Consider the following 13,542-nt stretch of genomic DNA (forward strand, 5'->3'; position numbering starts at 1 on the left):
CTCCACTGCCTCCCAGTCACCAATACCTGTCACATGGATGTTTCTGCACACACTGGGACTATCACCAAAGGGGTCACCATCCCAATTGCACTCGTGCTGCCCTGCAACATGATTTATGGGATGTTTTCCCCACCTCACTCCCTGCTGGGACCATGCAGAGCATTCCTCCTCATCCTCCTGCCTTCATGAGCCGAGGGAGAATCACATGCCAGTGTGTGTGCCTGAGCACACATGTGTGCATTGGTAGGTGGGGGAATAGGGGGTATTTCATGGGCTTTTAACAGGACATACTGCAAATTTGTGAATAAAACAAGAAATTTGCAAAATGGTTTCAGTGCATCTTCTCTGAGCTGTACTGCAGGACCCTGGGAGAAGAGGAGACATGTGAGGAGCATCTTCTGGGAAGGAGACTCCCAGGGATCACCTCAACCCTCTCCTTCCCACATGGCTTGAAGCAAGGTTGTGTGGCTAAATCGTCACTGCCTGGGGTGCAGGAATTCTGGGGACAGGGATAACCTCACATATGTACAAGCATATGTGCATCCCTGGCTATTTCCTCACCTCCAGCCCTGCCCCTGCAGATGCAAAATACCCTGCAGGCTCCCAGCACTGAGAGACATGGGGCAGCATCTCCTATTTTGTAGTAATAAACCATCTGCATCCTGAAAGCAATTTTCCCCCTAAACTGGCATTTTCTGAGGCTACATAGACTAACAGGTACAGGAGACAGCTGCTGGTTCCCTGCGTGGCTCCAGCCCCAAGTCCAAGCCCAGACTGTCCTGCAGGGGAAAATAAAGGCTACTGCAGCCCAGGTAGCAGCAGGGTGCTGGCCTGCAAGCTGCCCTCCTCCTCAGTGGTGAGAGAAAAGGTGAGACCAGGCAGAGACCACACCTAAATTCTGCTTCCTCTGAAACCCTCCCTTTCCTCATCTTGCTCCCAGACATGGGCCAGGACACGGAGCCAACTGGGTCCTGCAGCGGAACTCACCGCTGGGCTTGCCCTCCCTTTCCTTTTGTTTTTTCCTCTCCTTCTGTCACTGCCAGAGGAAAAGTGGGAGAGTCCATTGCTCACACGCTGCTCTTTGCACTAATCTGCTCAAGTGATTCCCCTCCTGACATCTTCAAGAAACTCTCCAGTGCTCAGGGTGAGTCTGTGGGTGCTGGCTGTAAATCATCACCTCCGGTGGATTACAACAGCTGGGTGAGAAGATAAATACTTTTCTCTCCTCTTTCCTTTCTCATTCCTTCCTTTCCACTTTTCCTCCTGAAGTCAGAGCAGCTCCCAGCCAGGAGTCATGATGCTGGTGGGAGCCCTGCGTGGCCTCCTGCTCCTCTGCCTTGTTGAGGAGGCCATCAGCAAAGTCAGAAGATACTACATTGCTGCAGTGGAAACCTCCTGGGACTACACACACAGTGACCTGCTGTCCGTGCTGCAAGTGCCTGCAGGGTAAACCTCTTTCTATTACAATTCTTGAACATGCACAGCACTGTGAGCTTGGACCCAGGCAGGTAGGTACATGGGAGCAACCTGGCAAGGTGGGTGCAACTGAGCTGCTGGTACAGCTGGAAATGGGTGGTGTGTTGAGGAGTCACTAAGTGCAACCCCTGATGGGGGACAGAGAGAGAGAGATACATACCTGCTCTGCACTACTGCTCTGTATTGCCTAATGCCTTCTGCCTGTGACCCTTTAAAGGCTGTGCTAGGAGCCAAGAGTTGGTTTTCCAGTCTGTGCTTTCTCTTCTGCTTTGTATCCTGGGACATTTGGGGAAATGTGATGGGAGACGGGACATGTGCCTCCCTATCTGGGGATTGCAGGGGAAGGTTGGCTGTGCCCCCTGACATAACTCAGGGCAGCAAAGGCTTTCCACTGTGTCTACCTCTGGTAAAATCCAGCTTTAGTTGTTTATATCTTTGTGCACATTATGTTGCTGGGGCTGAAATTTTTCCTTAAGGCAATGAAAATAATTTGGAGTGTTTGGACAAGGAATGGTGTTCATGCACAGTGACAAGAGGGAGGAAGGTAGGGTGATTTTGCCCATGTAATTTGGAGCAGGAAGAAAAGGTAGGCATTGCATCGCTCAGGCATCAGGATGGTGTTGTCTGGAGATGCAACTGGCTTGGACACACCTGGTCATGAATGGGCTGTTCCAAGCTCAGCATGAGGAGTGGAGCTGGATGGCTGCATTCCCTGTGGATCAAGCTATGCCCCTTCCCTCTGCCTTGCTTCCACATCCCCTTCCCCAGACTCTGTGCTGGGGTGATGTCAGACCCACATTGGCATGAGCAGTGAGAAGCTGTGGTCAGGCACTGGAACCCAGGCTCTAGTGCTGAGCCAGGGCAGCCTGACTCGCTGCTGTAGTCACTGTATCTGAGTTATGTTGGTTTTCCCCCCCTTTGGTTACTTCAATAGAAAAATTGCATCCGACACCCCCCATCTTACTAATCCCCCCTGCCCTGCTTTCATTGATGTTACACTTGGGTCCATTAGGCTAAGCTGGAGATGACAACTCTCACACTGTGGCTTTCCACTTCAGCACTGACTTTAAATGATGCACTTGGGAACTGTGTCTGACCAGGAATGATTCAGGGGCCTGACTCTGCTTGGGGATAAGCAGAGCATCATCAGGCAATCTGAGGCCACTTGTCCTCCTCTAAAGGGGAAGATAACTCTGGCTTTCTCAGAGAAACTTGGTGGCATGCTCCACCCTGGAGAGGCAGAGTACTCCTGGGCAGTGCAGCTCCTGCAGAAGTTGCAGTGGGAACAGCCACCTGGGGTGGAATGATGGTGTCTTTTGCCTGGCCATGCAGTCTTAGGCCAGTTCCCCCCAACATGGGGAGGGCACAGGAAAACAGCCAGGCTGAGGAAAAAAGTCATGGAGGAGTGAGCAAGGAAAGCATGGCCGGAGCAGAGCTGGCACTGGAGCTGGGTTGCCTCTGAGCTGTGCATGGGGTGGTTTCTGCTCCACCAGTTCTCTTTCGGGGTACCAGTATCTCATGGCAGCTCCCAGAGGTGCACCTCCAGGCAGGAAGTCCAAAACCCTTGTATGTATCCAGTGGTTTCTCTGGCCTGTTTGTAGAAAGCTCGGTCAAATTAATGGGCTACTGCACGTGGCCAGAGCTGCTTCTGCCTGTCCCATGATTTCAGTATCTCTTCCTCCCAAACACCAGAGACAGGACCAACATGTCCTGCAACAGCCCCAGGGACCTCAGCTGTGACTCAGAGCTGTTGGACACGTAGCAGCAGCCCATGTCTGAGCACTTCGGCAGTGCAGGATGTCTCCCAGCTCCAAGAGATGAACAGATAGTGTGGCTAACAATGCTGATGCAAGGCGCCAGAAACTTATCTCCCTGCCTCAGCGTCAGCTGCCCCAAGGGAAGGAAGTTCACAGGGACCCCAAATGCAGAGAACTGGCCAGAAGCACTTGGATCAGATGTCCCTGCACTGACCTCTGCCTCCTTGTGCCCTGTGGGCTCTCCCATGCCAGCTGGGACCCAGCACTGAGCCCTGTTGTCACTAAGTCTCCTCCCAGGCAAGGTCCTGCATGCCAGCAAAATATCCCTGGCTCCAGGGCCTTTCTGTCTTCTTTACTGCAGAGTTAGCAGGACCAGACCCTCATGTCTCAGGGATGTGTTTTCAAGTCTGGGTTGTCTGCGAGGTAGAGATAAAGGCACAACTTCCCAACAGTGGACAGCTGAGTGCCAGCAACCCTGCAGCACTGCTACCTCTCAGTATGGGGTCATCCTGGAGACAAAGCTTGGTCTGGAGCCTACTGCCATGAAGCCAGGAATGACAATGGTTCATAGGCAAAATCAGCTGAATGCAGTGGCACTGCTCACCAGAGCTGCTGGGGTCTTCCTCCCAGCCTGAATGTGGGGTTATAGCTGTGGTGGGAACGGCAGGAGCTGGGCATATGTGGGGTTTTCATGGGAACTCATCCTGCTCTGCCCCTGGGGAGAGTGGGCCCCTCTCCCCAGAGCATCCTCCAGCTGCAGGTGGCTTCTAGCCAGTGGTGTTGGGGGTGAGTGTGCATTGCCCTTTCCTAGATTTGAGTCACTCTGTCTCCTTCCTCTTCTGCTGGAGGAAGAGTCACAAAGGGAAACACTGCTGGAATGAACACTCACTTAGAGCAGGAGAGCAAGCCTCCCTGCATCTAAAGTGGGAAGAAAATACCACCTGGCTTTTGCTACAAACAAAACACGGCTGGAAGCAGACTGTCTGGTTACTGGAAATGGTCACAGTCCTGGGGCTGATAAGTCAGACTCTAAAATCACTGAAGAAAATCATAGCTTTGTTATCCTGATAAATGTACTGGATTCCTTCTGGAAAATGATCTTGTTAAGCTGCTTACAGTAAGAAAGTGGCCAACAGACATAAGTGGGGTGTCAAATACAGTGAAGGCTCATTTATCTTTCTGCTGAGAAGAGTAGATTTTAGCGGCTGGCTGTAAATCCCAGTTTGGGCAGAAGAGAAATGAATGTGGGGATGTTGGTCAGACAGAGCAGTCTGCCACAACCTGCCATGCATCCTGACACAGTTTCTTTCCTGAGGGGAGCTGGGGAGGATGTTTGAGTTCTGCATGATGTGGTGTGTCTGCCACACCTGAAGGGGATGGGGATGGGAGGTAGCTGCAGGGCAGAGGCCACTGCTGCACTGCTATTGCAGCACTTCCAGTGCTCTGTGTCTCTGCTGGCTGGGAAGCACGAGGCTGGACAAGGCATGAGGTAGGAGACTAGCAGCAATGCATGGTGCTGTGCCCTCTTCCAGCTGCAGCTGGGTACAGTCTTGTGCCTCCTGCCCTTCTGGCTTCTTCCATCATGACTAACACTATGACATTAATCACTGCCATGTTGTCTTCTGTGACCTGAGCAAAACATTTCCAATCATACCTGGGAGTTGTCAGGAGATCCAAAGGACACAACAGGGTGAGCAATCCCTGGGACTGGCATGACACAGGCAAGCTGGTGGGAAGGGGAGGAAGAGGATGGCTGTTGCCCATCCATGGATGGGGCTGTGCAGTCAGCCTTGGCTTTTCCTTCCTCCTGCAGCGTTTCGGGGCATACAGGCTCACGGCCCCCCACACCTGGTATCCCTCCCCGGTACAAGAAAGCTGTGTTTGTGGAGTACCCTGATGCCTTGTTCATACAGCCCAAGCTCAAGCCAGCATGGATGGGTAAGAAGCACCAGCAGTGTGGTGAGCCCTAGGTCTCTTTGACAATGACCAAACCCAACAACCTGGATTGGCTACTGGCAGCTATTCAGCCAGGAATAGGAAAGCACTTGTGTAAAGTTCCAGTGTGGCAGAGCTCCTGGGGATGCAGAGAGCCTTGCTGGAGCTGGAGCAGGAGCAGTTGATGCTGCCATGCTGCTTGAGGGACAACCACTAAATATGCAGGTGGAAAGTCAGGACCCTTTGGGGCTCATAGCAGGGTGTGAGCTGCCTGACCTTAGCTGCCTGACCTTGTTGTCTTCCCCCCTTCAGGTCTTCTGGGCCCTACCATCCGAGCAGAAGTCTATGACACAGTGGTCATCACATTTAAAAACCTGGCCTCCCGCCCCTACAATCTCCATGCCGTCGGAGTGTCCTACTGGAAGGCTTCAGAGGGTGAGTCAGGCAATGACCAGGTGCTGCAAGCCCTTGAGCAGCACCTCCTGCTCTGCACCTGCCTGCCAGGAGGGAGCACATCCCTCCCTGACCCTGCTATTCATGTCCCTCTACAAGGAGAGATGGTCACAGAGATGGCTTAGCATGGGGGAACAACATGACCATAACCAGCTCAGAAGTGAGCTGAGATGAGCACACCACCCAGAGCAAACCTGTATCAGTTATAGAGGCAATACATAGGTTTAACCTAAGGGTGGATGCTTAGGGCCAGGAAGACTGTGCTGTGCAGCATCAGGGCAGGTGGTGGGTGCACAGCCCAACAAGTGAGTCTCTGACAAAACTCTGCTCATGCCTTGAGACCAGATGCTGCCTGTGGGAGCTGGTCTGGCTTCAGGGGCTGGGGTGGAGGAGCCCCTGGAGGAGGAGGTGTTTCTGCAGCCATAGTGTGTTGGGGATGAATCTTCAGTGACTTCTGGCCATTTCTTTGGGTTTAGGTGCAGGGTATGAAGATGAGACCAGCCAGCCAGAGAAGGAGGGTGACAGGGTGGATCCTGGGAAGACACACACATACATCTGGGAAATCCAGCAAAACCAGGGCCCAACGGATGATGACTCACCATGCCTGACCTATTCCTACTCCTCCAACACCCACAGCGTGAAGGACATCAACTCTGGCTTGATCGGAGCCCTGCTCGTGTGCCGACCTGGTAAGGCCAGCACAGGATGGGGACAGGTCACATGTAATCCTGAACTGAAAGCAGGAAAATCAAAGATGCCTTCCTGAGACTGAGCATGTCAGTAGAGTCAGTAAGATGTTCTCAACAAAAGCTCTTTTGAGGTTCAGTCTTTTCCTCAAGGAGTCCCTTTACAGTGCAAAAGCCAAACACACTTTGGATTTTCCTGTGGGAGAGAAACTAGTTGTTTCTTTCCTTTGCAAGATTTCAGACCACAGATGAAATCTTGAACCTTATCTATCCATAAGGTGAATTGCTATGAAGGTGTAAATGCTTGTCTTTTCTTCAGAACTTCATCAAGCTGTGATCATTCAGTGCCAGTCAGGTTGCTTTGTCAAACAGGGTTTTGTCAGAATTAGAGGGAAGTTTGTATCAGCAAGGGCTAAGGATCAGGCAGGAGAGAGGCAGGACACCTGGGACACTGCCTGGTCTGCAGTACCTGTGCCTGCTTTCCTTCCTTCCTTAAACATGGAGGTGATGAAATCCTGACTGTTATTACTTACTGGCATAAGGCAACAAGAGATGTAACTGGATTAAGACTGATCATCCCTGGTTGAGACATATCCTGGAGGTAGTTGTCCAGACCCCTCTGTAGTCACTGGGAATGAATGGGCACGAGTCACCTTCTCCTGGGGCACTGTCTGCAGTCTCCAGTGACTCACCAGTTTCTCCACTGAGACATGACAAAAGCAAACCACAGCCGGGTGTTGATTTACCAGTTCTTGGAGGGAATTCCCTGGGGAGACAGGCATGGTGCTTGCTGACCTTTAAAGAGATCCATCCTGTGGCATCTTGCAGGGACCCTGGTGAGCGGTGGGAATGAGGGCTTGCAGCAAGAGTTTGTGATGCTCTTCGCAGTGTTTGATGAAGGTAAGTACCCTGTTGACTGGTGTCAGCCCCTGAATTCAGCCTGGTCTGGAGTGTATACTTTGGCCATGGTGTGAGCACAGATGCTTAGCACACTCACTGCCTCCCAAGGGTTTGAGCCTTTTACACACACTCCCCCCTGCCCACCTCAGCCAACATACTCCTGGTGCAGTACTGCCTCTCCTTCTCTTCTCCAGGTGCAGGGAGCTTGCAGCCCTCCCAGCTCTGCCATCCCACGCCCTGACCTTGTTCCTATCACACATGCAGGGGAGTCATGCCCTGTCACCACCATATCCATGCAGAGCCATGGCCAGGTGTGCTGTGAATTTCCAAACGGCACCAGACATCTGACCTCCCTGGGAAGGTTTACTTCTGCTTTGAAATGCTTTCAAGTGAAAACTGACTGCATCCTCCTCTCTCCACAGGGAAGAGCTGGTACTCTGAGCCTGGCTCCCCAGCAGCTCCTCAGTCTCACAATAGAACAGAGCTGCACACCATCAATGGCTACGTCAATGGCTCACTGCCTGGTAAGCACTGGTGGGACAGGGACAGGGATGGAGGGCATGGAAGGTGCTAGGAGCAGGGGCAGAGCCAGATCTGTAGACTCAGGGTAGCTCGTGAAAGGATGTGAGAAGTGATATGAAGAAGAGTTTCCAGGCTGTGTTCACCTCAGAGGGACTATTACATCTCAGCTCTGTCATCTGCCTTGCCCAATGCAGTAGGACCTGTTTCCAGCTGTCTATGTTGCCAGGTGCCGCTGATCTCCTCAGAGGTCTCCAGGAGTAGTGCTTGTAGCAAAGACTTTCATCTTTTGCAGCTCTGTGAACAAGGCTGGAGGTAGTGTTAAGGGGAAAATTCAGCTCTCACTAGCCTAGCTCTGACAAAATACCTCTGTAGGATTTTGGGATAGAACATAGAATCATTTCTGTTCAAAAAGACCCTTAAGATCATCAATGCTTCCAAGTCCACCACTAAATCATGTCCCTAAGTGCCACATACACTTGACTTTTAAACACCTGGGCAGCCTGTTACAGTGTTTGACTACCTTTTCAGTGAAATTTTTTTCCCTAATATCTCACATATCTAATATCTGGTGCAACTTGAGGCTGTTTCCTATTGTTGCTAGAGCACTGTTCCTACTTCCTTCCATGCTACTTGGGAGAAGAGTCCAATCCACACCACACTATAGCCTCCTTTCAGGTACTTGCAGAAAGTGGTAAGCCTCGTTTTCTTCATAGAATCAGAAACAAAAGCTGGTCTGGGTGTCAGTGAACAGAAAAGTTGGCATTTTCTATTGTTCTCCTGGGAAAATGTCCAGAGCTGCCTGAGAGTAAAGAATCTCCAAGGCAAACTGGGAAATACTGTCAGGAGAGTCATTACCAGCAGCAGCCTTGGGGAACCACATCCTGAAACCTCCTACATGTGTCTAGCCATTCTCCAATGAAAGGCAAAAGCAAAACTCTCCTGAATTCCCTGTCCTGGTGGAGCTATGGAGCTTGAGAGCCAAGTAGACCTCATGGTCAGCCGCTGTCACTGCACAGTGGGTTTCTCCTTAAGAAGGTATCCACCTCCACCCAGCACTCCGCTCTCTGGCCTGACAGGTGCCTGATGGAGAGCTGGAAATGGAGAGCTGAGGGCCTCAGGACAGAGCCTCCACCCAGTTTCCTCTCAGGCCACTGGGATCTGTTCCAGTCACCTATGCACTCAGTGCCAAAACAAGTGCTTGACTCTGTATTTTCATCTTCCAGGAACTTACTATTCATCTCCCTACTAGATTACAAAGCCCTTCAGCACACATCAAGTTTTCCTCAGGAAAGTATTTTTACAATTAAGTCAAGTCCACTCTCATTTCCTAAGCACACTGAGCTCTTTAAGCGTCTCCAAGGAAGGAATTTTCTCCAATCCGCAAATAATCCTAGTGACCTCTCTCTGCCCTTTGTGGTATTTCAGCTACTGCTGAGGACGTGCTGGAGCCCTGCCCTAGATGCAATGTTTTAGTATCAGGCTTGCCAGTGTTGTGATCAGACAAGTGATTCTCTTCCAGTTCCCAATTTCCCTATTTATAGAGTCAAGGAGCACATCTGTCTCTTTAGCCGCTGCATCCCACTGTGAGCTCCTACCAGCACACCTCCCCAAAGCCGAAGTCCTCCACTCTGTAAATCTAGTTTTATCTCAGGGGGATGATGTGACCTGTGCCTCTGTTTTGCTCAGACAGTCCATGTTCACGTGTGACTTCTACAGTTTGAAGCACCTTGCAGGGCATGGGACTCTACTCAGCATGTATCAGACTCTGAGTCCATGACACCAAGAGTGGGGACAAGGATTGAACACAATGCTGACTCCTGGGTACCTTCTCTCCTGACAGGTCTCACACTGTGCCTCAAGAAGCAGGTCCACTGGCATGTGATTGGGTTGGGCTCTGGGCCAGAAGTCCACTCCATCTTCTTTGAAGGCCACACATTCCTCGTGAGAAGCCACCGTCTCAGCAACCTAGAAATCTCCCCTGCCACATATCTCACAGCCCAGACCATGCCAGGAACAGCTGGCTGGTTTCGGATGTTCTGCCAGATACCATCCCATCAGCAAGGTAACCTTAATCTACCAAGAGCTTGGGGGAAAAGAAGTTCAGGGGATGGCCTGGACTCAGGGTTCTATGCAGTGCTGTAGCTCCAAGGCCCCTCCTGCTCCACAGTCTACATCCACCTCCAATCTGGCCCATGACCACAGTGGTATGGGTTGACCCAAGTGGTGGCCCATTTGATGGGGACAGTAGTGGAGAGGATGTCTCCAAGCAGAGCCTGGGGCAGTGCATGCCTGTACTGGTACGTCAGTGTGACCCTTTCTGCCTGGCTTGTCTGAACCCAGCTGGCATGGAGGCCATTGTGAAGGTGGAGGAGTGTCCTGAGGAACGCCTGATAAAGATGGTGAAGCTGTCAGACGAGCCAGAGGTCATAGATTACCCTGAAGAAGATGAGGAAACTTATCATGTGATCCAACCACGCTCTTTTGCCAAAGCAAGGCCTATGACCTGGACTTACTACATCGCAGCTGAGGAGATGGACTGGGACTATGCCTCTGTGAAGCCAGAGTCTCTGGATAGGTGAGAGTGGGGACATGTGCCCAACCTTGGATGGTTTTGTTCTTCCTTATTAACATTAACAGTATGGATGCAGGACAAGGATAGTCTTGGGGAGGCCATGGGTCCTGGGTTTGCTCCATTTTACCAAGTGCCCTGCAGAGACATTTGTCTCCAGGGCATTTTTCTCTCTGTCACCCAGGTGTCTGGGGTCATCCCCTTCTGAGCAGGCAGCAACACCTGCTGACATTCTCACCCATCACCTAGGAGGCCCTGCACAGCCAGGACGTGTGCCCACAGCCTCACCGTGTGGGTCTCCTTTTCCTCCTGGAAGGGCCTGCCCTGGATGGCAGAGGCAATCAGCCCCTGCTGCTGCTTCACCTCTTGCAGGGAGAGGTGATGCAAGTGTGATATCTCAGCAGAAGTCCCTTAGTCAGCACTGCATGTCCACTGCCACACAGTCCCACCACCACCCTGCTGACAGGCTGTGTGGGATGGGGCTGGCTTGTTGTTGGGGTCACCAGGTTCTGCCCTAGATGAGGTTCCTAGCCAGTAGCCACTTAAGCAAGACATACAGAGCAGAAATTCCCCTTTGTAGCCCTTTGCAGGGTAAGCCAGAGGTAAGATGTGTGTCCTCTCCACCTTAGATCTGGCCTGGCTCCTGGAAAGGAGAAGGGATAATCAAGACATCTGTTGCCTTATGGCCACTTACTGACGCTGTTCCTTGACACAGGACGACTTGCCATACTCTCAGCTCTCACAGTCACCACTTCTCTCCAAGGCAGGGCAGTGTTAGTCAGAGTCTGCTCTTGTGCTGCTGAGTTGATGCTTTCTCCACTAAAGAAGCACTGAATCCCTTGAAACATTATTCCCCAGGATGCACACTGTGGGTGTAGGGCTGGGTGTTCCCCACAGTGCACTGGTAGTCCCTGGAAATCTGTCTAGGTCCTTGAATGATGGAAGGTCTTACTCTGATTCTGACAGTGTCCCACATGTGGCTGTTTGCTCTTTCTGTGCCTTTGCCTGCAGAAACATCACGAGCCTGTACCTGGAGACTGGGCCTCAGCGCATCGGCTCTAAGTACAAGAAAGTGATGTTTGTGGAGTATGAGGATGCAACCTTCAAGAAGCGCAAGGTGTCAGATCAACTGGACAAGGGAATTCTGGGGCCTGTCATTAAGGGGGAGGTTGGAGACCAGTTTAAGGTAAGAAAGAGATTGCTTTCCACAAAGAGGGACTGCCAGGGGAAAATGTAAAGTTTCCTATTAGCTCTTGCTATGTGACTAAGGTCTGACAAGTCCTCAAGGTGCTCTGTGACGTTTGGTAATGTCCAAAGTTCACCAGAAAGGCAGATGCTACTGACAGCTAAAGCTGAATACTCAGTGAGATCAGCAGAGAGACACAGGATATGGCCCAGTCCCTTTGATTTGATTTCATTGCAGGTGTTTTAGGACTTGTGCGAATGAATCCATGACACATGGCATCCAGCACCTTCCTCTGAGGCAGGAGTGTCCTCTCACTCTCTACTCCTCTCCTTTTTGCTGTTACCATACAGTATTGGGGGCTGTCACTTATGTCTCCCCAAGTGACCCTACTGACCAGTTGACTTGTTTGCTGCTTGGAGGAATGGGATTGTTTCTAGGAGGTCCATGTTTCTGCTCTCTTCCTGGGACTCCCTGTGCAGTTGTGGGCATGTGGCAGGACTACTTAGATAAATAAATGAAGAGCTTCATGCAGTGAAGAGGGGAGAACTTTGAAGCTGTTGACTGCTGTGCAAACTTTGTCTTTGTCCCCTGAGGCCTCTTGGATTGACAGACCTCTTCTGACTTATACGTAAAGTAAGACTGAAGACAGCAACTTTCCCTTTAATAAATCTGGTATCTTCATGTCCCCAGAAAAATAGACAGTATAGAGTCCTTGTAGAGAAGTAAAGTAATTTCTTCTGTTCTGAGTCCTACTATTTGGTACTAGACATGTCCATGTTCCTCCCCACTGATTGCTGGCAGGTAGCCAATCCTAGAGTGCCACTGTCCAGTGTTTCCCCTACTGTGAGGACTGAGAGCAGCCTCCAGGGTTCACAACATTCAGAAAACATTAAATGTTCCTGCTGGCTGTCCTCATTTCAGATCGTGTTCAGAAACCTGGCAAGCCGACCCTACAACATCTACCCTCACGGCCTCACCAGTGTAAGGCCATACCACACCTTGAAATCCTCTCGAGGTAAGGGAGACTATGAGAACCTGGGACATCACTTAGCCCCTGCCACTTTTCTGGGCCAGGAGACCTTTCTGCAGCTCGTGGCAAGACTGGTTGTCCAACACATCCATCCAAGCACCTAAGCTCTGCAATTCCAGAGATGATGATGATTCTTGGTTTATGCTCCCCTTGGTGTCATGTCTTTATGGAAGGCTTGGATGATGGGTAGGAGAAGGGGCATTCTCAAACAGGGAGCTGGGGCCATGTGAATTGGTCCATCCTGGGTGCCTCCACTTTCTGACAAGGCAGGAACCATCCTGGTGATCCTACCTGTGTTTGCCAGTTTGCTTTCAGCCCTCACTCCCTGCACTCCCTTTGCCCTGCTTTCATGTGGGGGTTTCATTATGATTTAGACCCTCCCTCTTGCAGCTTTGTGTGTTTTGCTCTGGGGTTGTTTATTTCCATGTCCCTTTCCCAGAACCGCTTTCATCCCTTGCCTGTGTGCTCCCAAGGTCGTGACTTGTGCAAGGTCATCTCACATTCCACCAGGAAAAAACTGTGCCACATCCCTCTCCCCTCTTCCTCTCTGCACCTTTGGGTTGCATCACAATGATGGGAACAATTTCAGGGCTGGAGAAAAGCTCCTCTGCTGCAGCAGAGGTGTCAGAACCAGGACAGCAGCTGCTGAGGAGGTCAGTGAACCAGGTCAGCTTTGTGACCTGTTGTGATCTAAATTATGGTTTTCCTTCAGGAAAGTCAAGAGGCCAAAGTGGCCCATCAGCCAGCAGGACTAAATGGCCAAGCCACATGTGAGACAAGAGACAAGCCTTGTCCCTCTGTTAATAGCTCAGTCACACATGGCTCAGTAGCTTTGCCAGCAATTCAACTTTGTGAAATCAGGCAAGTTGTGGTCCTGGAGCCACAGGGATGATGCTCAGTAGGGAAATATAAATAAAAATAACTATTCCTACCCTGACTGACATATAGGCTTTGCAAACCATCCTCTTAGAGCAGCTCAGCTGGGCACTTGGAGATGACTTCCTAAGACTACATCAGTGCAAGCTCCT

General features: G+C 51.1%; 1 protein-coding gene across 1 annotated transcript in view; it reads left to right on the forward strand.

Annotated features, from left to right (window-relative positions):
• Positions 1 to 1,297: 1,297 nt before the first annotated feature.
• LOC103805901 (coagulation factor VIII-like) overlaps positions 1,298 to 13,542 on the forward strand; it is a 25,797-nt gene continuing 13,552 nt past the window's right edge. Inside the window, exons 1-10 of the mRNA XM_009078565.1 lie at positions 1,298 to 1,446; positions 5,047 to 5,171; positions 5,481 to 5,603; positions 6,098 to 6,310; positions 7,136 to 7,207; positions 7,630 to 7,731; positions 9,570 to 9,791; positions 10,070 to 10,304; positions 11,310 to 11,484; positions 12,406 to 12,499. Coding sequence (XP_009076813.1) covers positions 1,298 to 1,446; positions 5,047 to 5,171; positions 5,481 to 5,603; positions 6,098 to 6,310; positions 7,136 to 7,207; positions 7,630 to 7,731; positions 9,570 to 9,791; positions 10,070 to 10,304; positions 11,310 to 11,484; positions 12,406 to 12,499 — 1,510 coding nt within the window. The remainder of the gene's footprint in view (positions 1,447 to 5,046; positions 5,172 to 5,480; positions 5,604 to 6,097; positions 6,311 to 7,135; positions 7,208 to 7,629; positions 7,732 to 9,569; positions 9,792 to 10,069; positions 10,305 to 11,309; positions 11,485 to 12,405; positions 12,500 to 13,542) is intronic.

Source organism: Acanthisitta chloris, unplaced genomic scaffold, assembly GCF_000695815.1.
Source record: "Acanthisitta chloris isolate BGI_N310 unplaced genomic scaffold, ASM69581v1 scaffold30077, whole genome shotgun sequence".
NCBI classification, from domain to species: Eukaryota; Metazoa; Chordata; class Aves; order Passeriformes; family Acanthisittidae; genus Acanthisitta; species Acanthisitta chloris.